Raw genomic sequence first — 27,482 nt, 5'->3', positions numbered from 1 at the left:
AGCTGAACCACAATGAAGCTGCAAAAATGAAAAGTAAAATGCAAATGAGCACTGGGGCCACCTGCTGCTCATTAAATTTTCATTTTCCACTTTGTATTTTCATTTTATAATTTTAGTTTTTAGAAAATACCTCCCATACCTCTAGTGGGGATTTCGGAGAATTGAGGGACTCTTTAGTGCTTTGTAAACACAAGTTCATAACAAAAAGATTTTAGGGGTGTTTAAAGGTTATTTGGGGGCTACAACAAAGTCCCTGAAGACTTCTTCACATTTCCATATTTGCCTGTGTCTTTTTTGCCAGCTACTCAATGCAGGCCAACCTATTCAATTCTATTTTTGCCTCTTGTTTATATCATCACAGACCTGCAGTGCATTTTTTTATGTGAATTTGTTGCATATTTTGCACAGAAAGACACAGCAATGTGCACCATTTCTCCACAGGAAAACCCACTAACAGAATGGAGTTTGCCTGACACCTCAAGCCCCCCAACCCAAATTCCATCGCCATCATCAGCTAACACCCTTTCCTGGTTCTTGATTCCTGCAGATGAAGGTTCAAATGTTCCAAGTGCTGGAGCTCCGAGTTTCACCTCTGTCTACGATGCATCTTTAGGATTTCAATCACCAAGAATGTCCTCATATTTTTACCAGTACAAATTCTGATGGTTCATTAGATGGGCTAGTTTTTGTTTTCACTTGAGCTCTTTATTTACGTACTACTGTAGATGACAGGCAAACTGCACTTGAAATGAATGCATGAAAACAATTCCAGGCAGGAAATAAATATTTTTGGCTTTGCATCAATGACATAAATATCTCAGAAAGCAAAACGGTATTTGTTTTGCAGATGTTTTTGTGAAGCAAGATACCGAGTTTCAATACAAATTGAACTTTACATGAATCACTTTGCTTTTCACTACCAATGAGAGATTACGAATGAAAGAAAAGGTGAGGGGAACTGCTTGATGATAAATGAAATCTACTGCTGCTGAAAGTAAAGCATTCTCACAAAAATGATTTGTATGGTCTTCTGACAGCAGAAATTATTGAAGGCGAGTTTTTGTGATGAATCCTGCAATTCAGTGTCATAACAGTAGGTGAGAGCGGAGCAGGGCTGACAGAGAGACATAGAGAGACACAGAACGCTGCCGCTGTGTAATATGATGTACTCCCAGATGTAGCGTACAAGAGCTCTGCTTGTTTAGCTGAGTACTGGGAATTTCCTGTAGGAAAGCTGGGTAAGAATTTGCTTCTGACTGGGAGGCCCTGAGTTTGTGGCGAGCTTCTCCATGAACATGAAAAAATGGAGTGTTGTGGGGGGGGGAGGTACTCTTGAACAAGTACTTGACTGTCACATACACTCACTAAACAAATTATTAGGAAAATTATACCAACACTGGGCAGGTCCTCCTTTTGCTTTCAAAACCGCCTCATTTCTTCATGGTATGGATACCAATACATGCTGGAAACAGTCCTTTGAGATTCTGGTGCATGTTGAGATGATTGGATCACACAATTTCTGCAGATTTCTCAGCTGCATGTTCATGCTGTGAATCTCCAATTCTATCACATCCCAAAGATGTTCTATTGGAATCAGATTCCACGACCCAGAAGTCCACCAAACTCATTGTCATGTTCGTGAAACCTGTTTTGTGACATGGTGCATTATCATGCTGGAAGTAGTCTTCAGAAGATGGATAAATGATGGTCATGAAGGGACGCACATGTTCAACAACAATAATCAAATAGGCCGTAGCATTAACGCGATGATTAATTGGTATTATTTGAACAAAAACTTGCCAAAAAACATAACCCACACCAATACACCACAACCACCAGCCTGGAATGTTGACACAAAGCAGTTTAGGTGCATGGTTTCATGCTGTTGGCACCAAATTCTGACCCTACCATCTGTCCCCTTGGCAGATATGCTGATTCGTCAGACCAGACTATATTTTTTCACTCTTCCACTGCCCAGATTTGGTGAGCCTGTGCCCAGTGCAGCCTCAGCTTTCTGTTCTTGGCTGACAGGAGTGAAACCTAATGTGATAGTCTGCTGTTGAGGCCCATCTGCCTCAAAGGTCGATGTGCTGTGCATTCTGAGATGCTTTTGTGCTCACCACAGTTGTACAGATTAGTTATGTGAGTTACCATAGCCTTTCTGTAAAACCAGTTTGGCCGTTCTCTTCTGACCCCTCTCATCAACAAGGTGTTTCAATCTGCAGACCTACCACTCCCTGGATTTTTTTTTTGTGTGTACCGTTCTGTTGTGCAAAAAAATCCCAGGAGATCAGCAGTTACAGAAAACAAACCAGGCTGTCTGGCACCAACAATCATGCCAAAATCGCTGATCACATTTTTAATTCATTCTTGTGTTTGATGTGAACATTAACTGAAGCTATGGACCTGTAGCTGCATTATTTTTTGCATTTCGCTGCTGCCACCTGATTGGCTGATTAGATAATTGCATGGACAAGTAGGTGTACAGGTGGTCCTAATAATTTACCCAGTGAGTGTATGCGTTCAATTGAAATTAAATGAGAGAAATTGTACTTGCAAATATACATTATCTGGTGTACCGAGGGTTTTGAGTGTATATACAGAATATGGCACACTACTCTGCAGTAGATTTGCCCAATTAGAGTTACTTGATTGTTTAGCGTTGCGCCCTCAGTGAATTCATGGACATCAGGATCCAGGTGCATGTACTTATAAACATACACCAAAAAGTATCGGGACCCCCCTCCAAATCATTGAATTCAGGTGTTCCAATCACTTCCATGGCCACAGGTGTATAAACTCAAGCCCCTCGGCATGCAGACTGCCCCTACAGACATTTGTGAAAGAATGGGTCGCTCTCAGGAGCAAAGTGACTTCAAGCGTGGTAACGTGATAGGATGCCACCTGTGAAATAAGTCCATTCGTGAAATTTCCTCGCTACTAAATATTCCACGGTCAACTGTTAGTGGTATTATAACATATATATATATATTCTTAGGTCTGAACTGCAATTTTATTATTTGGGTGTCTACCTACCAGATAACGCTTGTGGTTGGTCAGCCAGTCGGCTAACATCTGCCAGGTCCTCTGAATTGCAAACAGCAGACCACAGATATGTTATACACTGTCTGCCAAATAATACTAAATGTTTCGCCCTTATTAGGCTCATCACACGTCGTCACAAACATCACCTGTCAAATAAGCGAACCTGCTGCCGTGGCGGGTCTGAGGCTCACGCTGACATATGAGGTTCGATCCCCAAGTGCGATCACCCGATGAGCTCTAAATAGGGCAGAACACGTGTCCTGTACTCTTTGTATTATTTGGCAGATGCTGTGTAACACACACACATATAAACAGTATGTTTACGTATAGCAATTTAGTCAACATTTGTCATGTTAAAATGTGATTTATAAATAAAAAAACTGATTCAGCATTTTCACTAAGATAATAATAATAATTAATAATAAATAATAATATTTCATTACATTTATATAGCGCTTTTCTCAAAGTACTCAAAGATGGCACTACAATTAACGAAACAAGGACTGACTGGCAAGAAACATGTATGATTAGCACATACTGAGGGAAAGAGCAGATTTTTCTTAACTTACCTTTAAAATGTTTAGACCATTTTCGTCTCAGATTAGTGATTAATCAAAAAAAGTAGCGGAAGTACAGAAGTTTTCTGAAATAAAAACCATATCAAGCTGGCATATTTAAGTCAGACCACATGAGGGCGACAAGATAACAGGAAATAAATATTAGGTGTTCTAAAGAAGTACTGTGATTGCACTTCTTTGTCTTCTTACATAAATAAATGCTTTATGACAGACACATTTTTATTTGAAGAAAGTCAAAACGTTGGAGGTTTACTCACGAAAAACATGTCCACCGCCTTCGTTTTCCACACATTATACAGAAATTATGGTTTGAACACATTTATGTTTTATTACAATCAGTGGGGCTATTTTTCTGACAATTATGAAATACCATCATAACAAGTAATAAACTTCCATCCATCCATCCATTTTCCAACCCGCTGAATCCGAACATAGGGTCACGGGGGTCTGCTGGAGCCAATCCCAGCCAACACAGGGCACAAGGCAGGAACCAATCCTGGGCAGGGTGCCAACCCACCGCAGAGTAATAAACTTGATCATATTAATTTATCTCCGTTTTTCTGTTCCAGGGTCATAGAATGGTGAAGGTGACTTGGGAAACAATGGGAACCATATCTGAGCAGGGCACCCTACCCACTGTGGGCACAAGCGCACTCAGTTATTCCAGACCAATGTAATGACCTTCAGCTGTTTATACCGACTGAAACTGATGTGAGCACAACAGACTCCAGCGTGTGAAAATTCACATTACTGCATACTAATTATGAATTTAAACTGTAGAGTACCTGTCCAAGAAATCTAAATGGTTTTTATAACCCCTAGTTTAAAAAGCATACACATTTATTTTACACTTTTTATTCATTTATTATCTATTATCAAATCTGCTTAATTCAAATGACAGGAAAAAAACCTGTCTGGATAACCACCAGGATAGATAGATAGATAGATAGATAGATAGATAGATAGATAGATAGATAGATAGATAGATAGATAGATAGATAGATAGATAGATAGATAGATAGATAGATAGATAGATAGATAGATAGATAGATAGATAGATAGAAGGTCTGAACAAAATTGACTATGAAGAAAGAAAAATACTGACTTGACAGTCACATTCACAGCATGGCCCACAGTAAGTGTCCACAGTAGAGGGGCTGGCCAGTGGGCTTTGGTATCTCACAGAGACTGCTGCAGGACCTCACAAATCGCAGTATTCAGTAATGTTATTAAGATGACTCAAAGGTGATTCATCACAAGTTTATTTAAATCTGCTACAAATTGCAATGCTATAATGGCATAAAACTAAAATGGGATCTGTCTGATCATAACATGAATTTGAATAAAGGTCTACCAATAAGAAACTGCAAAAGTTACAAATAACATTTACTCATTCAAAAATGGCATCCTCAGTTGTTCTCCTTGTACCATCTTCTGAACGAAGATGACTCAGTAGGCTTCATTCTGTTTCATCGTGGCTTGGCTATAACAGATATATTTCACCTCTTATCCCCATTTCCTCTGTATTTTAAACCACATAACCACAGTGAGTGTTGATTGGTATTGTGAACTTTTTGATGTGCAGGTGTACAGTGGCACTAGCCTTTAAAAAATGTAAGGCATTACTTTGATAAATAAAAAAATATAATATCATCACTTTATTTCAGATTTATTATCAGGTGCGCTCATAAAACAATAACATTCCTATTTGCCTGAAAGACCAACAAGCACCATGCTGACACTCTTCTTGTCCAGTGCCTGAATTAGGCTCCAATGTTTACTGTATATAAAATATAACAACACAACATATTGTAACACCGCTGACAGGTTGTATTAACCTGGGTGAGTGTCCCCAATAGAATGAGTTGCCATTCCCCCATGTAATTGAGTAGTTTCAGAACCAACTGCTGATGAAATGCAGTAACAGCACATCTCAGATTTCAAACAATTTAGAGATTTTAAATAAGTCACAAAGAAAAACACACTACTTGTTGCAGGGATACTATTTAAAGAAATAACCAAAGCAGTGTAAAATTCAGTTGGTACAGTGGTATTGCTACTGCCTAGCAGTAAGCAGATTAATGGGTTCACATCCTCCATGTGTGGAGAGCACTTTGAGTAGTGAGTAAAGCTCTATATAAGTATAAAGAATTATTATTACTATTATAATTCTATAACTGCGGTGGGCTGGTTCCCTGCCCAGGTTTGTTTCCTGCCTTGCACCCTGTGTTGGCTGGGATTGGCTCCAGCAGACCCCCGTGACCCTGTAGTTAGGATATAGCGGGTTGGATAATGGATGGATAATGAATGGATAATTCTATAATATATACTTGAACTACTTCCCTAATGTAACATTATTTGGCATGAATACTGTTTTAATATACCTTTGCATAACAACCACTATGGATCCAAAATAAACTATAGTGTGACGGCTCTTCTGTCCAGTGCTACTCTTTGACAATTACTGTTTGACCTTCAGGGCGTTTTTTGACAATTTTTTCCATGTACACAGAAATATTAGAATGTCAAAAAATATCAAAGTTAAGATAAGGTTTTATTTAAAAACATAAGCCATTAAATGGATTGAAATTTAGAATTACATCTGTAGACAAAAGAATATCTAAGCTAAACAGTGAACTTTTTTAAAGGGTCAATCAGTACACATACAGTATCTTTTATGATGTGAATATACATCAGTCTATTTTCATAATCCTTCAGGTTAGGGGTGTTGGACGTTTATCTGATTCAAATAATGACGACAGTCTATTAAGTCAACTCCAGAGATTGCAGAATCCTGTAGCCTGACAACTCTCTCTACCGGCGGGTGGAATGGGGCGTGACACCTGTGGGTTATGGGCGGAGTTAAACTTTGAACTTAACCCATGTTAAATATCGCGGATATCGCGACGTAGTTGTTGATTGGTCAAAACGTAATGGGCAGGAGGCGCTCAGATGTAATTTTCTGTTATTGGCAAACGTTACAGGCGGGGGTCGTCGGTCCGATTTTGTAATTTGCATCATTGTTTGTGGATGTGCAGCCAAAGTCGGCTTACTAGTTCATGTGCGACATACCAAAAGCATAGGGTTGCCAGATTAGAAAATTAAAAATACCGGACACTCTTAAAATCTCTCTCTATATTACCATATAAATAAATTTATACTTGCCCTCTACACACCCAGACGAATATATTATATAAAAGTAGAGACATATTTATATCTTTAACAATCTCTGCAATAGTGTATGGAGCCACGACATTTTTTATTACTGCAGCACATTTAGTCCTAGCCCTTGAAAATTTGCTTACAATTTTAGAATCAGGAAACACTGCTGGTAGTAGTACGTTCGTACAGTCATTTGAACTGAATGACTGATGATGACGGACAGTATGGAAGGCCATTGCAACTTCTGCGGCTATTATTTTACTTTCTTCATCTGTGTTTTTCTTGATCAAGAAGTTTGTGATATTACCAGATTTCTTTTGAAGTAGAGGCAATACAACGCTTGTGCTTTGCTGTTTCTCTGTGTTGCTTGATATCAGACTTCGCGCCATGTTCAATACTGAAAGTGCAAATACTGTACATACACCACAGTTTGCTTCAAAACAACTTCTGCCTTATTTGATAAACGTCCATTCGCCGGAATATTCGTCACAAAATTTACGCTTACGTTTTGGCATCTTGGGATGAACGGATTAGTTTTTAAATTAGATAAAAAGTGGCCGTGGCAAATAGTAACAACACACTTTGTTGACGCGTACCGTATATGTTACAAAGCTGATACAGAACGGCACAGCAGCGCGGCTGGAGAGCAAAACGGTAAGAGTGTCGCTGTCCTCAGCCAATAGCAACTGAACAAGCTGCAAACAGGCAGCAAACACGGGTTTCCTCGTTACATTTGGGTTATTTTCATCAAGAGAATTTGAGAAAAGAAAGTAAATTACTTATAAAGTTAAAACTAAGTACCGTAAGAAGGTTGTAAAAATATATTTTTATTACGAAATTTGAAAATGAACTAAATACGGACATTTGGGTGTCCCCAAAAGGTCAGTACGGGACAGGGGACAAAATGATCAAATATGGGACATGTCCCGTATATAAGGGACGCCTGGCAACCCTACAAAAGCACACCAAGACATAAAGGCGTAGCAAGCAGGGTTAAATGTTACGAGGAAATGAGAAATTACACAAATCATCCCTTTCATGATCACTGATAATTCCGTTAATGCTCCGGGTGGATTTCGGATTTGAACACCTATGCAAAGTCGCAGTGCCCCCGTTCAAAGAGATTGCAGTGCTTGCACTTATTCTTACCTTTAACGTTACACAAAAAGTAGCTGCAATCTACAAAATAACACTCGATGGCTATGGGGCGCGTAATATTTTTGACCAATTACCAACTACGAGGCTTACTTGAGGCTCACCTGCCCAGTAAAACGAGACACTGTGCCCCGCACAGAAACCAACCAGCCACCGCGTAACTCGCCGACTTTTACTTCCCTGACGTCGGATCGCGTTGTAGCTGAGGTTCTACATCGATCTTTCTCTAACTCTTTTTCAAGGTGACGTCCTCATAAAGTCTTTAGACTGATGAGTCAAAGGTACGTTCATGCATCAATTTTTGGGAGCTTCTGTAAAATTTTCATTTCCCCTTGGGAACAAATAAAGCTAATCTTATCCTGAAGATATTCACGTCTGTTTTAGAGTAGTATAGAGACATCACATATGATTTTTTCATACAGGCAACACAGAACTACTGTTTGTAAATTACATCTACAGCGCATATTAAATAAACGGCATCAGTATGCATTGTTAGTGGCATAGTTTGCGGACTGTAAAGTAAAAAGATGCTGATCGAATACTTAAAAAGTTTGTACTGTGATCATCAACCTACAACAAAGGCACAATTCAATATAAGCCTTACTCTTAAACGCCTGATTGCTGTGAATTCTAATGCAATATATTCCAAGGTTTCAGCATGAATAAGATCATGTCATTTAAATTATTGTAACTATAAACAGGGGCGTAGCCAGGAATAGCCTTTAGGGTGGGCTTGTGTAAAAATGGGTGTTCTAATTTTTAGTAGGATATATAAGCGCACTTTCCCAAAAAATACATCTATTCATACTGTGGTACATTCACATTATTGAATTATTGGGACAATGCAAAAGATAAGCAAAAATGATCAAAGCAATCAAAGGTTGTTGTGCCTCGGCGGACACACACACACAGAAAATCAGTCCCTACCTGTCCTGTAAAGCTGTATGCCAGACGCAGGCGTCGGGGCTTTAGATAGAACTGGTCGATGATTTTCAGCAGGATCATGTTCAGATGATACGATAGTCAAGTTGTTGAGATGAACTGATGACACTGATGATGTCAAACGCGGCTTGATCCGATTTACAAATGAATAAAATCTCGCAACAAAGCATTAACATTAGGGAAAATGTCCGTGGGGCAGCTGTCAAGCACCTCCAAAAGATAAGGTAAACGTTAACATTATTCAAAGTTATTGTCTGTTTTTACCTGCGTTTTTATTACTCTTTATTTTTTTTATCAGTATGCTGCTGCTGGAGTATGTGAATTTCCCATTGGGATTAATAAAGTATCTATCTATCTATCTATCTATCTATCTATCTATCTATCTATCTATCTATCTATCTATCCTGCATCCTGGATTTTTATTCCATATAGCCAAACGAGGCTTTTTGAAAAACCTTGATATTTCCGTTTGTTTTGTCATGTCAAAAATAATCCATCAAAATAAGAAACTACTTCTTGGTGTTCGTCGAAAATACCAAATTAAGCAACTTAATGTTATGTTAACTGTCTAATAACTACTACCAATCGGGTTATACATACACCGTACCACCGCCCCATTTATTAATTAATTTAAAATTCAGCAAAGCAATGGGATTTGACATCGAAACCAAAGGAAACATAAAATAACAAATATCTAATCAATTACAACATGTAACGGTAAATTTCATGTACAATGAACTGATTGCCTTCCCTTCGCACGAGTTAACATTCAAGTGACGCAGAGGCGCGCAGATCTAACTGTTAACTTACTTTTAAAAGAGACTATGGGGCTCCGTCCTCTGCTCGCCCACCCCCAGGTTTGGTTTTATTAGAGTAAACTTATCTACATGTCACAAGAAAACCATCACAGCTCTATGCTAGTGTTTAGATTCACGGCAGGTGACGTTAGAGTGCTTTCCAAAGGAGAATTCAATAAGTGGGCTCAAGCATGTAAATATTTTAAGTAACCATACTCACTCTACTCCGGTTTTGTGTGTGCATTAAACACACTGACTTTGAATGGACCACATCCATTGGATTGTTCACCCACAAATGGGCAACGTGAGGTGGGACAAGCTTGTTGTGAGTCAGGATGAACCCTAGCTGACAACCAAACATCTTGTTGGGCCTCTCTACCAGCACTGTTGGGCACGCTGGTAGTTATTGGATTTCTGGGACTCCATGCCCAGCCCCCCCACCCCACAACTGGTGTACTATACAGGGTGGGCCGTTCTTTTATACATCTGCTAACCTGGATGTAGCATAGAGGCCCCATGAGCTACAGGAGTACAGAAAATTATTGTGTTTGGGATCCAGCAGAATTTTTTGTGTTTTAGATAGAAATTGGTACCTTTTATTATAAAGATACAATTCCTAGGTGTTTTTAAAAGACATCCAATAGATTACTAGTGTAGTGACTGATTTTTAATTTATTATTCACATATGGCTGCCAAGCCCCATTTCAGCAGCAATTCCTTTACTGTTCTAATGGTAAACTCCCTTAGCTTCTCCTTAATTAGTCATCTTTACCTGCTAATTGGTTATTAGAGAAACCTACCTTTGTAATTGCACTGAAAGCTGTTATTCTGTTCACTTGGGTTGCAAGGTACTGCCATTCCTAAAGTTCGGTTCTGGATTCAAAAATGGCCAAAATGAAACAGCTATCTCAAGAAACATGTCAGTCAATTGTTTTTATTGCAGAATGAAGGCTATTCAATGTTACAGACTGCCAAGAAAGTGAAGATTTCATACAAATGTGTGTACTGAAGTCGGGAGAGAAGTGGACAAACTGGAACTAACCAGGATAGAAAAATAGGAGGAAGGCCCAGATGGGCAACTACAATATGGATAAGGACCAGAGGTGGGTAGTAACGAGTTACATTTACTTGAGTAACCTTTAAAAAAAATTGTACTTCTAAGAGTAGTTTTACTGCACCACACTTTTTACTTTTACTTGAGTACAATTGTGAAGAAGAAACGCTACTCTTACTCTGCTACTTTGGGCAACACTCGACTCGTTACTTTTTTCCATTTTCACATTAGATACTCTATGGTTTTCCCAGAGGCTGCACAGCCTCGCAGTTAGGAGACCTGGGTTCACTTCCCGGGTCCTCCCTGCATGGAGTTTGCATGTTCTCCCTGTGTCTGCGTGGGTTTCCTCCCACAGTCCAAAGACATGCTGGTTTGGTGGATTGGCGATTCTACATTGGCCCTATAGTGTGTGCTTGGTGTGTGGGTGTGTTTGTGTGTGTCCTGCGGTGGGTTGGCACCCTGCCCGGGATTGGTTCCTGGCTTGTGCCCTGTGTTGGCTGGGATTGGCTCCAGCAGACCCCTGTGTTCGGATTCAGCGGGTTGGAAAATGGATGAATTTTTGCCAGAGAGAAGTCGCCAGTGGATCTACTGCATGACTATTTCACCAATCAGATGTAGCCATGCAGTCACATGACCACACACAAACTTCCTGCGTCTGCAGCCTGTGAGCGACCATGCAGGACTTCTGTTCACTGCTAAACGGTCACAGCTTCACTGCAAGAACCTTGAGAGGCAACTCCTGCTGAAGCTTAACCATCACTACACCACTGAGTGAAGAACCAGCAGGTTTTAACCAAACATGCACAGACACAGACAGTCATGGGAAAGTGAGACTTCTTGTACCTGCACAAGCTGCCTTGTTCTAATGTTATTTTCTATCAGCTGTGCTATTTGCAGGGCAAGTGAATATGTAGTATTATACGGTCAGTGTACAGTCAGTATATCTTGTCACTGTAAGTCGTTTGCACTGTTCAAACATACATGTTACCTACTGTAGGTATTGGCTTCAAAAGCACTGTTATGAAAAACTGAGATTTGGAAGTTATGTTATTTGTGCATCTTTATTTTGTAAAGATGCTATTTATTTTTACTTATTTTTTATTTTATTATTTGGAAATAGCAGAATTTGCACATTATTTTATATTTTTGTCAGTCTTATTACAACATTTCTAAAAAATAAATAATTTGTTATGTTCAAACAGTTACTCAGTACTTGAGCAGTCTTTTCACCAAATACTTTTTTACTCGAGTAATTTTTTGGATGACTACTTTTCACTTCTACTTGAGTAATATTATTTTGAAGTAACGCTACTCTTACTTGAGTACAATTTTTGGCTACTCTACCCACCTCTGATAAGGACATCAGAGTCTGTAGTTTGAGAAACAAAGCATCATGTTGTCTTTTCTGGTTCACAGCTGACTTCTTACTTAAATACAAACCAAATACCAGTGCCATCTGCAACCGAGAAAAGATGACTCTGAGGTTCTGGCCTTAGATGTGAAGCTTTAAAGAAATATCCATATGAGAAACAGGCAAATAAAAAGAAAGGTAAATGGGCAAAAGAACACAGACGCTGGAAAAGTGGAGCATGCTGGCGTCATCTTGTCTCTGTTGCAGACGACACTGGTATTTAGTGAGGCTAACTGAGGACCCGTGAGGTGTTTGTTTCTCATACTAGTGACTCTGATGTCTTTCTCCTCTCATATTGCTGTACAGTAATTGTTCTTTGCTTTTTAAAGAAACTAGTGGGCGCCCCCTGCTCGCTTCGCTCACCAACCCCAGTTTTTGTTTTTCCAGATACACACTTTTAAGATTTTTTTTCCTTTGAATTGTTGCTATTTCATTTAGTTTCACTTTTATTTCTGAACTTCTGTAAAAACAATATTTGGAATCTTTCGAGTCCCAGTATGCTGAATCTTTTTAATGAGGTCAGTGAGACGTGTGTTTAATGACTTTGTACCATAATTCAGGATAGGTTTCTCTGTTTGGAATTTCAGCACAGACAAAACAATCGACATCATCAGCAGTTAATCATTTTTTTTTTGCAAAGTAACCAATAAATGCATGTGAGGTAAACCCCGTTTTTGAAATTCTCTGACTTAAACTTCAAAGCCTTACAATATTTACATACTTCTGACATATCACCTATGTCCATATATTCAATCTCTATTCACCTTTTAGTTATTTCTCCGAGTAGTAATTTATCTTTCTTTGCGCTAATGCGATCTTTACTTTCTTTTTTTGACACTGTCGTTTTTTTTCTACTTTCATATTCTGTATCTTGCTCTGCATGTGTTTCGCGCCTACGTTTTTTTTGAGTCTTTTGAATTCCAGTTTTCATTATCTCTAATCTGCTCTGCATGTGTTTGGCCCCCTTGTTTTTTAACCTCTTTATGACATTTTACTTTGTTTTCTACTCTGTCTTTTATTTCTGACCTCGCTTTGTCCTGCTTTTGTTTCAGTGACACCTGGTCCATGGTGATTTTTTTCCCTTTATCAAGTAATAATTTCAGTTTGTTTGCGCTACTGTGATATTTACTTTGTTTTTTTATACTTTCTAATTTTCCTACTTTCATATTCTTTAACTTTCTCCACATGTGTATCGCGCCAACTATTTGCCTTTCGAATTCCATTACTTTCATAATCTGCTCTGCATGTGTATAGCGCAAACGTCCGGATTGGACCTGCTTTTTTTTCAGTTTCACTTGTTCCGGGCTGATAATTACTTTCCTTATTTTCTGAATTTGCACCTAGATTATTCTTTTTTGTCTCTCCAACGCTTTTAAGTCTCTTTTCTCCATGCTGCTTTCTTCTTTGCTTAGTCGTCTACGTTTCATCTATAACGTATTGTCCTTATACACTTTATATGCACCGAGAGCCCTGAATGTGTGTGTGCTCAAAGCCAAAACACGACTGAGTATGTTGCTGCCCGTGCTCTTATTTGGTTGTAAGTAGGGCGTGTCTTGCAAGAATCTCATGTTCTACGTCATAGCAAGACGATGTTTAAGGTCCCCCGTGAGACGCTCCGTGGCCAATCTCTTTAGTCTCGCGGCTCTTTTAAGTGTCTTGCGTGATCTTAACGTGAAGATCACATCTCGACGCCCTACCGTTTCTCTGCAGGATTTTTTTTTATAATAGATAGATATTTCCTGCCAGTAGACTGTGCAATCGAGCCCCCTTTAGCCCCAGAGTGCGGCAATTAGAATAGAATTTGCTGCAACCAGGACACCTGAATGTGGCTGTCAGCGTGTAAAGAGCCTGCAGAAGAAAGAGATCTATTATGTTATAACAATGACAGCTCTTCAGAAATGGCCAGTGAGAGCATGATAACTTCTGGTGCATACAAAGGTGATGAGTTTACTCAGAAGGTAGACTATGATGCCACTTTTCCTCTCGATATCTCGCTGAGGCACTTGTTACCACTGCTCAATTACCAAGCTCTACTCCTGCCCCTGGAAAAGTCACCTGAGATACTCGTGGAAAAGTGTGGATGAAAGGTGAAAATGGAGAGAAATGTCAGCGTTTTTAAACAAAAATGTAATGGTGTTGATATAGTTTTTTGAAAGATTCAGTAGAGCTTTCACTCTCAAAACAGACAGCGGAAGGCTCAGACTCTCATTGTTTTTAACATGTGACATCTTGTGTTGTGCTGTGATGTCTATCAAGTATCCATTTAAGCTTTGACATTGCTCTCTAAATTGCTCAAGATTTCAGATATGTCTGAGTTTGTCGCGACTGTCCATTCACCTATTGCATGTTCTCGCACTGCTTGCCATTCGTCTATAGTGGCTACTCAAGTCTAAGTAATTCCAAAGCTTTTGACATTACATGACAGCTTTCCTGTGGTTCCCTCGGTACAGCTAGATGAGATCTACACAATGGCTCCAGCCTAGAGGCCCCTCTTCTCCCTAAGTCTACCCCTGAGGGTGGGTTACCACTCGGCAGCCTATTGCTGCAGGGCTAGGCACATGCCTCTTACACCTTATTTAACTTATGAAATAATTCTTTCAGCATGAGGCAGGATGTTGAAATTTATCTATGAGAAAGACTTCCATTATTGTGTTACCTCTGAACTTGTGGATTCTGTTTCTGAGTGCAAATGACTTGTCAAGCAGAACCCAACTAATAAATAATGTATTCTGTATTCCTTGTCTGTCTATAATTTACATTTTCCTGGATATTGGGCATCTTCTTTTCTTCATGACACCCTTGACTCTGCACCTAAACTCTTAAAATTAAGGTCTTAAACATGGTTCTTCAAAGCGATGCCATAGGGAAAGCATTTTGGTTCCCAAAAGAATCATCCAGATGAAGGTTCCCGAAAAATCATTTTTTAAATCTTTAAAACATAGCGTATAACTCAGGATGTTCCTATGTTCTTGATCTTTTAGCATCTTGGAAGCCTACTAGACATTAAAAGATTTCTGTTTTGTCTGCATATTAGGAGTCTTTCCAAAGCCCAAATTACAAGTTTCATATGCAACAAACCCTTCATAGATTGAAATGGTTCCTTGTCAAGCAATGGTTCTACGATGAACCAAGCAACCTAAGTAAAGAACCATTGCAGAATCGATATTTTTAAGAGTCTATGTGCAGATATTTCTATGAATAACTTTGTGTTCTTACTTACAATGCAAATATACAGATCAACCACAACATTAAATCCACCTGCCTAGTATTGTGTACATCCCCCTTGTACCACCAAAACAGCTCTGACTCATCGAGGCTTGGACTCCACAAGACCTCTGAAAGGTGGTATCTGGAACCAAAATGTCAGCAGCAGATCCTTTAAGTCCTATAGGTTGTGAAGTGTTGCCTACATGGAGCAGACTTTCTTTTCCAGCACATCCTACAGATGCTCGATTGGATTGTGATCTGGGAATTTGGGGGCCGAGTCAACAGCCTGAACTCTTTGTCATGTTCCTCAAATCATTCCTGAACAATTTTTATAGTGTGGCAGGGTGCATTATCCTGCTGAAGGACTACTCTACCATCAGGGTATACCATTGCCATGAAGATGTGTATGTGGTAGGTTAGGTAGGTGGTACATGTCAAAGTAACATCAACACGTATGCCAGGCCCCAAGGTTTCCCAGCAGAACACTGCCCAGAGCATCACACTGGCTCCTCTGCTTTTCCTTTTTTCCATAGTGCGTCCTGCTGCCATTTCTTCCCCTGGCAAACGATGCACACTCATATGGTCTTAAAGAAACCGTCATTCATCAGACCAGGCCACTTTCTTCCATTGCTCCATGATCCATTTCTGATGCTCACGTGTCCATTGTAGGCACTTTTAGCAGTGGACAGGGGTCAGCATGAGCAGTAGGACTGGCCAGCTGTGATGCACAGTGTGTTCCGACACCTTTTCCCGTATTGCTAGCGTTATGTTTTTCATCATTTTGTGCTACAGTAGCTCTGCTGTAGGATGGGACCAGATGGCTTGCCTTCACTCACCACGTGCATCAATGAGCCATGGCACCCATGACACTTTCGACAGTTCACCAATTGTCAGTCCTTGGACCACTTTTGGAAGGTACTAACCACTGCATTCTGGGAACACCCCACAAGTCCTGCCATTTTGGAGATGCTCTGACCCAGTCTTCTAGCCATCACAATCTGGCTGTTGTGAAAGTCGCTCAGATCCTTATGCTGGCCCATTTTTCCTGCTTCCAACACATCGTCTTCAAGAACTGACTGTTCGCTTGCTGCCTAATTCTGTACATGCAACCCCTTGAAAAGTGTCATTGTAATGAGATCATCTGTGTTATTCACTTTGCCTGTCAGTGTTTTTAATGTTGTGGCTGAACGGTGTGTGCAGTAAAGGGGAACATCAAAATGCGTGAAGAATGGCAGAAATGTCTGTCAGTGTTCATAGACACAAGAACGCTTAACGTTTGCTGTACTGTCATGCACAATCACACACACACTGGACTTGCAAGCACAGAGATGAAACAGACTCTGGTGTAACGAACAGCTCCTCATTTATCCTGAAATAATATTTCACACATGTCCGTCACATTGCCAAGTGACAAAACTGAGTGTAAACGAGATTACATCTGATAACAGACATCAAAAGGAACTCATATTTTTGAAACAGAGCACAGCTCTTTTTTCTTTCTTAGACAGTTTTTAGCAGTGGCTTTTAGTGGATTTCAAAAGTTGTTGTTTTAGGTATGTCTTATTTTATAAAGACATTTTAATTGAACTAAAATTTTCCATCCATCCATTTTTGAACTCTTTTCCTCTGATTCAAGGTTTTAGGGAGACAAGAGCATATCCTGTCTGCACCAGCCAGTGAGCAGAAGTCTTTTTAGTACACTTACCCTACCACCCTCCCTCCAAAACGTTAAACACAGACACTAATTTGGCCAAAGGTTGGACATTCACATAAAGGTGGATTCTGTACATTAGTTAGGTAGTCCTACTCACTAATCTTATGTGCCAAAGTGCATGTTGATTGGCACACGCAAGTAAGAATTTCACAGTACTCTGTACACATAACAATAATGACCCTATAAACTTATGATAGGTTAAGCGTCAGCATTTTATCTCATCTGCACATCTATGGGATGTGGACAGGGCCAGGGGACCCAGGAGCATAGGGACCCCCGATGTTTCTGATGCCTATGTATATTTCTCTTTTTCTATCAAAACAGGGGCCTCAGCTCACTACTTTGCCTGGGGGCCTATGATGCCATTAAGATGGCCCTGGATGTGGAAGAGAAAAAGAGTTGTGTGGAGAACATGCACGCTGCACACTGGGCACGACTTGAGCCTGCATGTAAAATGGCATCACTAAACACTGCAATTTCTCTATCAACAAAGCAGTTTTTATTTTGCTTATTCTTGCCAATTGTTGTCCCACTCATTCCGATTCATGGATTACTGTATTACTTATGCAGTAGTGACCTCTATGCTAGATCAAAAATCTAAAAAATGTATTTCACAAAACAAAATTATTGCATTCCAGATTACTGACTTAAGGTAAGGGCCATCTTAATGTATGGGCAGTGGCCCACAATGTTTCCAATGCCATTGTATGTTTCTATGTACAACTTTGCCTGGGGGCCTACGATGCTGGTAAGATGGCCCTGGTAACGTCTCAAAGACAAGACAAATTGAGCCTAACCCCACACTAATTTTAGATGATGATGAGTAATTATTTCTTCTTTCTTAATAAAATGTGCATAATATGATTGTAAAGAATAAGAAGAACAGTGTTCTCCCGAAAATAACCCTCTAACATTCAGCGTAGTTTCTAAACCTAAAGAACAGGAAACTAAATGAGCGTACTGCACATGCAAAAGGATGAAATAAAGGGAGGCGTGAAACATCAGACAATTCCAACCCCAATGGCTTTATTTTATATAATGTGTGCGTGAATTTGTTTACCATCCCAATCGAATGTGGCATTTCTTTACTTTTTTTTTCAGAATGATTAAACGACAGGACAAAGAGAACAATGCATTCCACACCGTCAAATATTACAAATAGGAAAAGGAGCACACTTGTATTAGAAATAAATTAAAAAGAAACAAGGAAACAACCACATTCCACTGAGAGACAGAGCAAGAGAGAGACAAACACACAGACAAGGTTCAGAGTCTCCGGTAGATCTGTTGCATAGTTTTAAAAGCAAACTGGAGTGACTCTTTGTGTTTACAGAACAGGGGTGAACCTTTTACAGATGTACAGGCTTCACGCAAGCACCGACTGGAAGGCTGATGGGGGGTTTCCAGCTGCAAAGGGACTCGGGCGAAGCGACCCCTCAGAGTACGGAAAACGGAGCGCGTTTGAAACGCGGTGATCGCGACTTGCGGTGCGGCGGTACTCCGTCTGGCGGAGCCCAAAGTAAACGGAGCTTATCCGAATATTTCAGGAATATTAACCGCGTGGGCCCTCTCTCGTTGAAAATGGCATTTTTGGTATCATCTCTTCGTAATCTGATGTCTCCCTATTTTTGAATATTGCTGGCTTAAGTCGTTTGTGATGGACGGCTTTTCATCGTTTAATCAGAAAACATAACACTATATGAGTGACTTTATGCGTAATAATAATAATAATGATAATAATAAAAAGCAGTAACACAATAACGTCGAATACTTGTCAAGCAATCCAATTCGTTGAGGTAAATTGAACCTCAAAGTATTAATATAAAGAGAAGCTGAAAAAGGCAATCGTTGGACTACGGAATGGCCTATAAATGAAAGGTAACTGTACCCCTGACCTCGACAAGGACACGCGGTTCAGCACGTCGGGATTACTTCTGATGTTAATAATGTAAGGTGTACCGAAACTTGCGCAAAATCACCCAGTGAATTACACAAAAACACGGCATCGCAGATTCTTAAAAGCTTTAGGAAGATTTCCACTCCAGCGCACTGCAGCTTCTGGCTGGTAATGTTTCAGTAACGAGTGCTTCTTCGGTTTTGGAAAATGACACGGCGGTGACAGCCAAGAAGAACACTCTGCTTAGAGGTGACAACAGCTTTAGCAGGTCTCTCGGAATGACGACTATTTAAAAAAAAAGTCTTAATTTGTGGAAACTCTCGATGTATATTTTGATGCCTAGACAGATAGCTAGTAAACTCACTACTCTTAAAATTAAGGGTGCAAAAAGTGGTGAATTCCATTAACAAACCTAAATGTCAGATACTAGATCTGTGAAGTATCAACGGCTTCGTGATTTTTAAAATAACCCTCGCCGCACACAAGAACACATAATACGTTCGTGTGTCCTTGATCTGTTAGTAGATCGACTGCTATAAATATTTCTGTTTCGTCCACATATTAGGAACATTTTTAATGCCTAAATATTCAGAGAACCCTTCAAAGAATAAAATGGTCCTGTGAAGCAGAAGGTCTACCAGGAACCACGCATGCAGTAAAAATGCTATTAGGGATCCAATATTTTAAGAGGGTATAATGCAAGCTTTTAAATTAACACTTTAATCGATCCATCCTATTGTGACTCGTTATCTATCTACTGGGAACTTGTTTTAACGATACGGTCCTTAAAAGGGAAAACGTTTAACAGCTGATACGAAAGCGATTTTAAGAATACATGCATGTAAATGAGGTATATATTTACGCGAATACTTGCAAAAAACAAAGGGCAGCCAATAGACTTTTTTTTTTACATAAATGGGGGATACTAAAAAGCTAGAAGAGTCTACAAGATAATAGTATCCCAGTGACGGCCACACTTGTACAAACACAGAGATAACGTATGCGGTAAGGTCATATAACGGAAACTAAGAAAGTCACCGTGAGGGATTCCCGAGGAGGACTGTTGTCACACTTCTGCTGCATGGATCATTGCCATTGAAAGGCATCCCCATTCAGGACGGGCGCCTATGCTGTGCCTGGATAAGCGCAGGCTGCCGGTGACCTTGAGTTGAAGCTGACAATTATTTTTATTTTGAACTTGATGGATGGATATGATGGTAAAGGTCGGTATTAACCTGTTTACTGCCTACGACTACTAATCGCGGCCTTGGAACATGAAGGTTTAGGACAAGTGTTTTGTCTTCCCCACATGTTTTTAAAGAGCGCACGATATTGGGATTGCAACGTAGTCATGCTTAGGTTATCGCCAAAATGCTGAACCCCTTCTAAACGACAGAAATTAATCGAATGCAAATACATTCCGCCTTATTTGATTGTTTTTATTTTTTCGGAAGGGTCGCTTCTTTCCCCTTTTCAGCTTGTTTTATACAGGAGTTTGAAGGCACCCACACCATTTTGGCTTTACAGATGCAGAGTGCTACCGTGTCGCCACCCAGTAAGCTCTCGGTATGGAAACCCCATGAAGGACATTGGTGTGTTTTTCATGTCTTTTTAATCATTAGGAATTGCCAGCCTCCGGACAGTGCATGCGTTAGCCGTTGGGACTGAACACACAAGTGTGGGTGAGTCTGTGTGTGTGTGTGTGTCTGGAACACGTGCGTGTGCTCGTGAGTGCGTGCGAGTGTGTGCGCGTGCGTGTGTGTGTGCTCGTGTGTGTAGCATGTCGGGAATTCTGAAAGTCAGTCAAACATTTTGGTTGATTCATTCCATATTTAAACATGCAGAACACTAAACACAGATACTGAACAGTTTTTTTTCTCTTATCCCCCCACCCACAAACCACCAGAATGCAAGTAAATGAAGTACTGTATGCAAGAGTTTGGCTACGCAGAAAAAGTACATATTGCTTCGAACCACCAAAATGTTTATAAGTCATGCATACCACATATGTATAATTCAGTCATATTTTTATACAAAAATAATACCAGTGCTTATATTATACTAATTACTGAATTTCCAGATTTTCATCTCCCCACTTAAAGAAAAAAAAGGGCTTATGAACCCAAAGAAACATCAAATTTAACTTCAGCTAATTCGTAAATACAGCGAAACAGTTTTTGTCTTGGGGTGTTAGTCAGTTTGACACCCTAAGTTCCTCCAGGAGACTGAAGTTAAATTTAGCCACCTTTAATGACAGCATATATTAAACATATTGCACAAGGTTTTTTTTTTTGTTGTATTCTCCTTTTTTCTTTACAATATACATGTTATTATTCATATGTGCAATAAAAGTAATTACATGACAGTTACATTTTTGAGAAGTCCATAGGGCAACCAGAAAGTGAAGCAATGGCTTTGGTTTAATTGTCTTCCTTTTTTTTGCTGATTGAAAATTAGAAAAGTAATCATTTAACAATAACAACAATAATAAGAAATCTCCACCCCACTGAATGAAATGATTTAAACTGTTGTCAGAAATGATTTTGAAACATGCATTCTTTTATTTCACTCTATCTAAATTTTAGTAAAGCAAACGTGGCTTACAAAAAAATTCCCACCCCCACGACCCCCCAGTTAAAAAAGTCTCTATTAAGAAACCACAAAGTTTTTGTCAACTGACTTTTTATGGCAGAGCTTTTCGACACTGATCATTTCTAGTGCATTCAGGAGCAGGTCTCAGTTTGGCATTAAGGCCTACATTCAAGGGGTTTACAAATTACTGCCTTCGCAGGCACTCATTTAAAAAAAGAGAAAAAAAGGTTATGTAAACTTCAGATATTTTAAGATTACACAGACACCTGGAAAACAACAACCAGGAGGGATTAGATGAAACAAGACTAGCAGCCATATCCTTCAAGCTAGACAATAAATTAGGATACCATTTTACTGAGTATATATTAAAATGCTATGCTTGTTTGGTCCAGTTTTTTGATTAACTTAATTACATACTGTCCATTTATGTACAAGAAAAAGATTTGCCACCTTTGGGTGTAAATGTCAGAGAAAAAAGTATCAATACGAAAGGCGCATATGAAATATGAATAAGGCCTAAAGTCACGACTCACCAGGTCAGCATAATTATTAGAAAACAAAAAGCAGGAAAAGGGATTTCTGAAATTTGGACAGCTCCTAACTGGAGGAGAAACAAAACGTCCCAATGAAACTTTTCCCATCCAGCTGGCATCACAATGGCAGTGTTTTTTTCTCTCGCATGTTTCAGACATTTCTAACCATTTCTTTCTCTTTTTATTTTTTAAAGAACCCCCTCCCCATTTTCTAATACAGGTTTGAACTATAAAAGGCAATCTGGCAGTCATTTAGCAGGTAATCACTTCACTTCCTATTTGCCCCATTGCCAGACTTCCAGACATACGTATATGGCAGTTAGACGAGAACCATGGTGCTTTCAAACAAAAAAACTTTCCTGGTTTTGTATTTACTGTATTCTACGGGGTCTATTTCATGACAAACTTTTTTCTTCCACATTTTCATAATTCTACTTTTACTGTAAAGCACCATTACTCTTTCTCAGTTAGTTAAGCGCGTTGTTCTATCACCCAGGTAGAAAACAAATCTAAACAATATAGAAAAAATATATGTATAGAAAAAAATATATTTCAAAAGCTCCTTTCTGAGAACAAATAGTTGTCCGTTTCTGCCTAATATTAACCAATGACCCAACGTATAAAAGGAAATTAAAAAATCCGTGTAAAAAACTATGAAGATTTCTGAATGACAGCTCTGTGCTGAAGGAAACCATTCTAAAGGTTGCTAGAGAAAACGAGACTTTGAGTCATGCGGTAAGGCTGTGATAAGGTCATATCAACAAAAATACTTAGTGTGTCTTAGCTTAAACACCATTACAGTCTGACGGACAGAGTCAGCTCTTCAGAAGACCTTAATCCAATGCCCGTCAAAATGCAAGGTCTTGTTATTAATATGGCTTTGTTAAATATATGAGCAAATCGTTACCCATCCCTAATCTTTTGCACAGAGTAGACATACAGATTTAATGAATTGAGAAAAGACATTATTCATGAATTCAATCTTTTTCTCATTATTGAGCATCATAGGGATGAGCTTGTATTTGCCTAACATGGTTAAAAAACAGATGCAATTTAATGACTGCTTTATTATGTTTCTATGAATTCAGTTTGTGACCTGTGTTAACTACTTCAGGAGCACAGAGAGGCAAAGTCTGTCCTAGCAGCAACGGACGCAAGGCTGGAGCCTACCCTGGATGGGCCGCTAATTCATCACAGGGGACACCCAAACAGCCACTCAGATAACGAGGACATTACATTTGTTCTGTCATTTTAAAAGTACACTATTATCTAATTGAACACAAAATATCTAGGAGATAATATACTGAGTATTACCTTATAGAAATTAACCAAACATGCTAAATACTTTTCACTACTGAAGGTAAATTACATACTTATACATTTGCTTTTAGGAAACTTTTTGGTTTTTGAATAATCGTAAAAATTATTTCACACAAATATGTGCTTTAATGAAATAATTTTGAACATGGATAAAATAATGCTAACAAGCATTGGCTATTTGATTCAAGTTACTTTTTAGTTTTAGTGTATATACTGTATAACACTATATGTATCTGTGTCTGCGTAGGACAATTCTGGGCTAAAATCTAGAAATTACAGTATGTGACAAACTCTTCATGGCAGGTGGCATTGCAGTCACCTGTCATTTTTTGTCATTCTTCAACGGTGACATAACATACCGAATGTAAAATACAGCCGTTCCACTTTCCTCTACTATCGGTGTCTATGGAGAACATCCTGTAGATTGGTCATCTACCATTTAAAAGCGCTTTAGATATAACTTTCATATCTATATTAAGCTATAAAAATATATTAATATACTGTATATACATGTACATAATATATGTATACATTGTACTCATATATTAAACTAAAAATAACTTGAAACAAACATTCTGTTAGTTTTAATTAGGTAAAATTAAGGGAAAAGGAACAAAATAGATTACTTAAAAAAGTGTGAGTGTATTTTGTACATCCAGTGCGTGAGTGTGTGCGCATGTGTTTAGGTATGCAACAATAAAAATTAGCTTTAAAGGAAGAATGACAAATACATACACATATGTTTAGGCTTAGTGTGAAGCTGCATTCAGATAATTGATTATTAAGGACCTTTTCTCATTGGAGTCCAAAAGTATCAAAGGGCAGCACGATGCTAAATGATGTAACAGAATGCTGTCGTATGTGTAGCATTTAATAACACACTAGTGGGTTATTCATTAAAGCAAACAGCCACACAGCCCATTCTGCCAGAACCCACATTTCATTGTTATTTGTAAGTCTTAATCACACCAGGACATATCCGTTTTAGAGAAGGAATTGGATTGAGAAGATACTTACAGTTGCATATTTTCATGTGTGTATATTTTTGTTTATTAATTTATTTTCCATTTACTGTTATTAAAATGTACACATCTTTAACTTCGGTGCTGAACTAACCAAAAAAGAAAAAAAGAGAAAAAAAAAAATGATGCAAAATGGATCTGCTGAACTCACTCATTGCAATTAGCAGTTTCCAGGAAGTGTGGAATTGAACAAGTTATGTGACTTCACAAGGAAAAAATGCCATCAGGACAGAGAAAAAGGAGCAAGGAGAGAATCATTCTGAGTACATAGCATTTTGCAGCCTTTAGAAATGCTAAGGAGCAATTCTCATCAGCAGTTAACATGTCTTGAAATTGTGTACAGAAATGTTCTTCCAATGTAATCCAAATACAACATAATTATAAGCTTATGATATTGTGCACTTTATCAAGATGAATATAGATTCTTTTTCTTGTACCCTTGTATAAAAACAAAAAAAAAAATCGTTCCCTCCATCACCCCAATGCATATCTCAATGGTCCAATCTAAACTATTAAAAAACAAGAAGGAAAATAACACTAAACAAAAGCTGACAGTTGACAATGAATAGATGCTGTCTGAAGCAAATCAAAATCTCAAGGCTTTGTTTTGTTTTTAATCACTGCAGACACTGGCAAAGAGACCATACCAAGCAGCACCCTCCCCAAGGCCCACCCCCCCCAAAAGATTTGATTGGTTAAGGGTAATAGTTGTATCGCTTCTTCAATGTTGTCCTCAGACCGTCAGGCGGTGACCACAACTTATACACAGTGGGACATATTGGGTTTGTTTTCTTGTTTTTACCCAACACATAACCTGGGCCTATGTGGAGAGTCTGTAAAGCTCCATTAATGTTCTCACTGTCTTTTGCCCACACTTTTTTTTAAGTTGTCAGAAACATTAAATATAATAAAAAAGTGAGCAAGCAATTTAAAATCTGTAAAAAAAGAATGAGAAAAGGAGAGAAAACAAAACAAGAAAAAAAACAGCAAGATTGTCCAGTTTCTTGGAGCAAACCAGTTATGAAAAACCTACCTTTCTCAGAAGTGAGTGTTTGAAATCAAACAATGCAGGCATTCACAAAGTGCACAGCTCTTCACTCACTTGGCAAACACATTTTTTTCTTACTTTGCGTCAATGTTCACAATGTTCACGCACCACGTAGTGATTTACCAGCATACTCTTTGTGTTGTAGATGGGCATTTTCTTTCATGTGTTCTTTGAACGTCTTGGTCATTGAACTCATTAAAAAAAAAATCAAATGCCCCAAGTGTTCATACCATGGTAAACAGTCTAGACAGTGAGACAGACAGACAGACAGATAAATAGACAGTAATTGAAGTCAGAGCAACTCTAAGCTCTCCTTTTCCAACGGATGCCCTTTTTTCTTTTTTTTTTTGTTTTTTTTTTTTTTTTTTGCTTGCATGCAAGGTACACAGAGTGTGTAGAACACACCCAGCCTTGCACACCGGTAGGCACACGCCTCCACCGGTGCACCCTGGGCTTCAGCAGGTTCATGTCAACACTCAATTATTTTTGTGGGTCAATGTCCAAGGGTCATCAGACAGAGGTCTCCAGGCTGTGAAGTGGGCTCCCAGGTGAAGGGGAGGCCCCAGCTGGGGCAGCGACTATGTCCAGTGCATTGTTGTTGCGGTTGGGGGAAGGTTTCCCTGAAACCCCTTTTCCTTTAGGAGGATGTGAGAGACCCTCAAGCTCAATGTGGCTTTCCTGAATAGTGGGGATTCGTGGTTCATCTTCTGCTGGGGGACCAAATTCAGGATGGGACATGAAGTTATGTATGGAGCTTCTCGATTCTGGCTTCTCCAGGCCTTCATAGAGGGAGCTACGGAATGCATTCACAACTTTAATCTGAATAGGAGATGATTTTAGAGCAGAGGAAAAACAAAAAAGAAAAAAAAAAACAAAGTTAGATAGGTGGCATGGACTTTGCATTAAATACTTTTCTCACTCTATCTTTGGCTGGCATGGTGAAGCAGACCAGACAGTAGGATGTTATGGATAAATCTGGAAGAATAAATCAATAAAATGACTGGTGTGAGAGATGTTAGCTTTGAGATTCAGATTTTTTTTTAATTTAATCTCCTTTATTATTTATATATACAGTATATATATATATATATATATATATATATATATATATACAGTATGTATAAATATACATTATTTATACACCAATGTCTTTTTTTTGCTTGCGTGTCTCTTACAATGCTGGAAGAAAAACAGCGAACAATCTCCACAACCTAAACAAATTAGGCAGATCAAATGAAAAATGGAAATCTTAGGTCATTACAGAAATAAACCAAAACAAGAAAAAAAAAAAGCAAAACGGATACATAAATAAGAACAGTCATAGGGATTGGAAAACAAAACACCAAAAACATTCATTGTAAAATAAGACAGCTATATTCAGATAACATCCCATCCCATGACACAAATATCACATCACACAATGCAGGCCATGCATGACATGAAGTGGAAACGAAGCTTGAAAGGCAGTTTCTAAAGGCTTTCATCTGTATGATTTTTCACTGATGGATCAATTCCAGGAAAAAGCCTGCATGCCCGAAGAGCTTTCCCAGTAGAAAACTGTAATAATAGCAATTCTAGAATTCCTTTAATTGTAAAAACTCTACACATTGACAATTAATGAAAACAGACACTAAGACAGGCAGATAAAGTCAAAAACAGAGAAAGATGTTAAAGATAGATAGATAGATAGACAGATAGATAGATAGATAGATAGATAGATAGATAGATAGATAGATAGATAGATAGATAGATAGATAGATAGATAGATAGATAGATAGATAGATAGATAGATAGATAGATAGATAGATAGATAGATAGATAGATAGATGTGAAAAGAACAAGGGTGTTAGAATTAGGGTTGAATGAAGAATTTAGACCACAAAGACACTACATAGTAGAATCTTATAGCCATCTGTTGAATACCGAGAAAGACACAGAAAGAGACATAAGCCAGGATGAGTTGAGCAACTGTACATTGTGTGAAACCTGAGTGAACAGACACCTT

The 27,482-nt window shown here is 38.8% G+C and overlaps 1 protein-coding gene across 5 annotated transcripts in view; it reads right to left on the bottom strand.

Moving 5' to 3' along the window:
- Positions 1-18,069: 18,069 nt before the first annotated feature.
- atp2b4 (ATPase plasma membrane Ca2+ transporting 4) overlaps positions 18,070-27,482 on the bottom strand; it is a 276,706-nt gene continuing 267,293 nt past the window's right edge. For 3 of the 5 annotated variants that reach the window (XM_051924555.1, XM_028796714.2, XM_051924552.1), the window contains one exon: positions 18,070-26,296. In XM_051924555.1, the coding sequence (XP_051780515.1) occupies positions 25,988-26,296 (309 nt within the window). In that variant the 3' untranslated portion in view covers positions 18,070-25,987. The remainder of the gene's footprint in view (positions 26,297-27,482) is intronic. The other 2 variants (XM_051924554.1, XM_051924553.1) reach the window with 1 other exon arrangement.

The sequence above is a fragment of the Erpetoichthys calabaricus genome, chromosome 3 (genome assembly GCF_900747795.2).
Source record: "Erpetoichthys calabaricus chromosome 3, fErpCal1.3, whole genome shotgun sequence".
Lineage (NCBI taxonomy): Eukaryota > Metazoa > Chordata > Cladistia > Polypteriformes > Polypteridae > Erpetoichthys > Erpetoichthys calabaricus.
The sequence above is the reverse complement of the archived record's forward strand: the minus strand, read 5'-3'. Positions and strand labels throughout refer to the sequence as shown.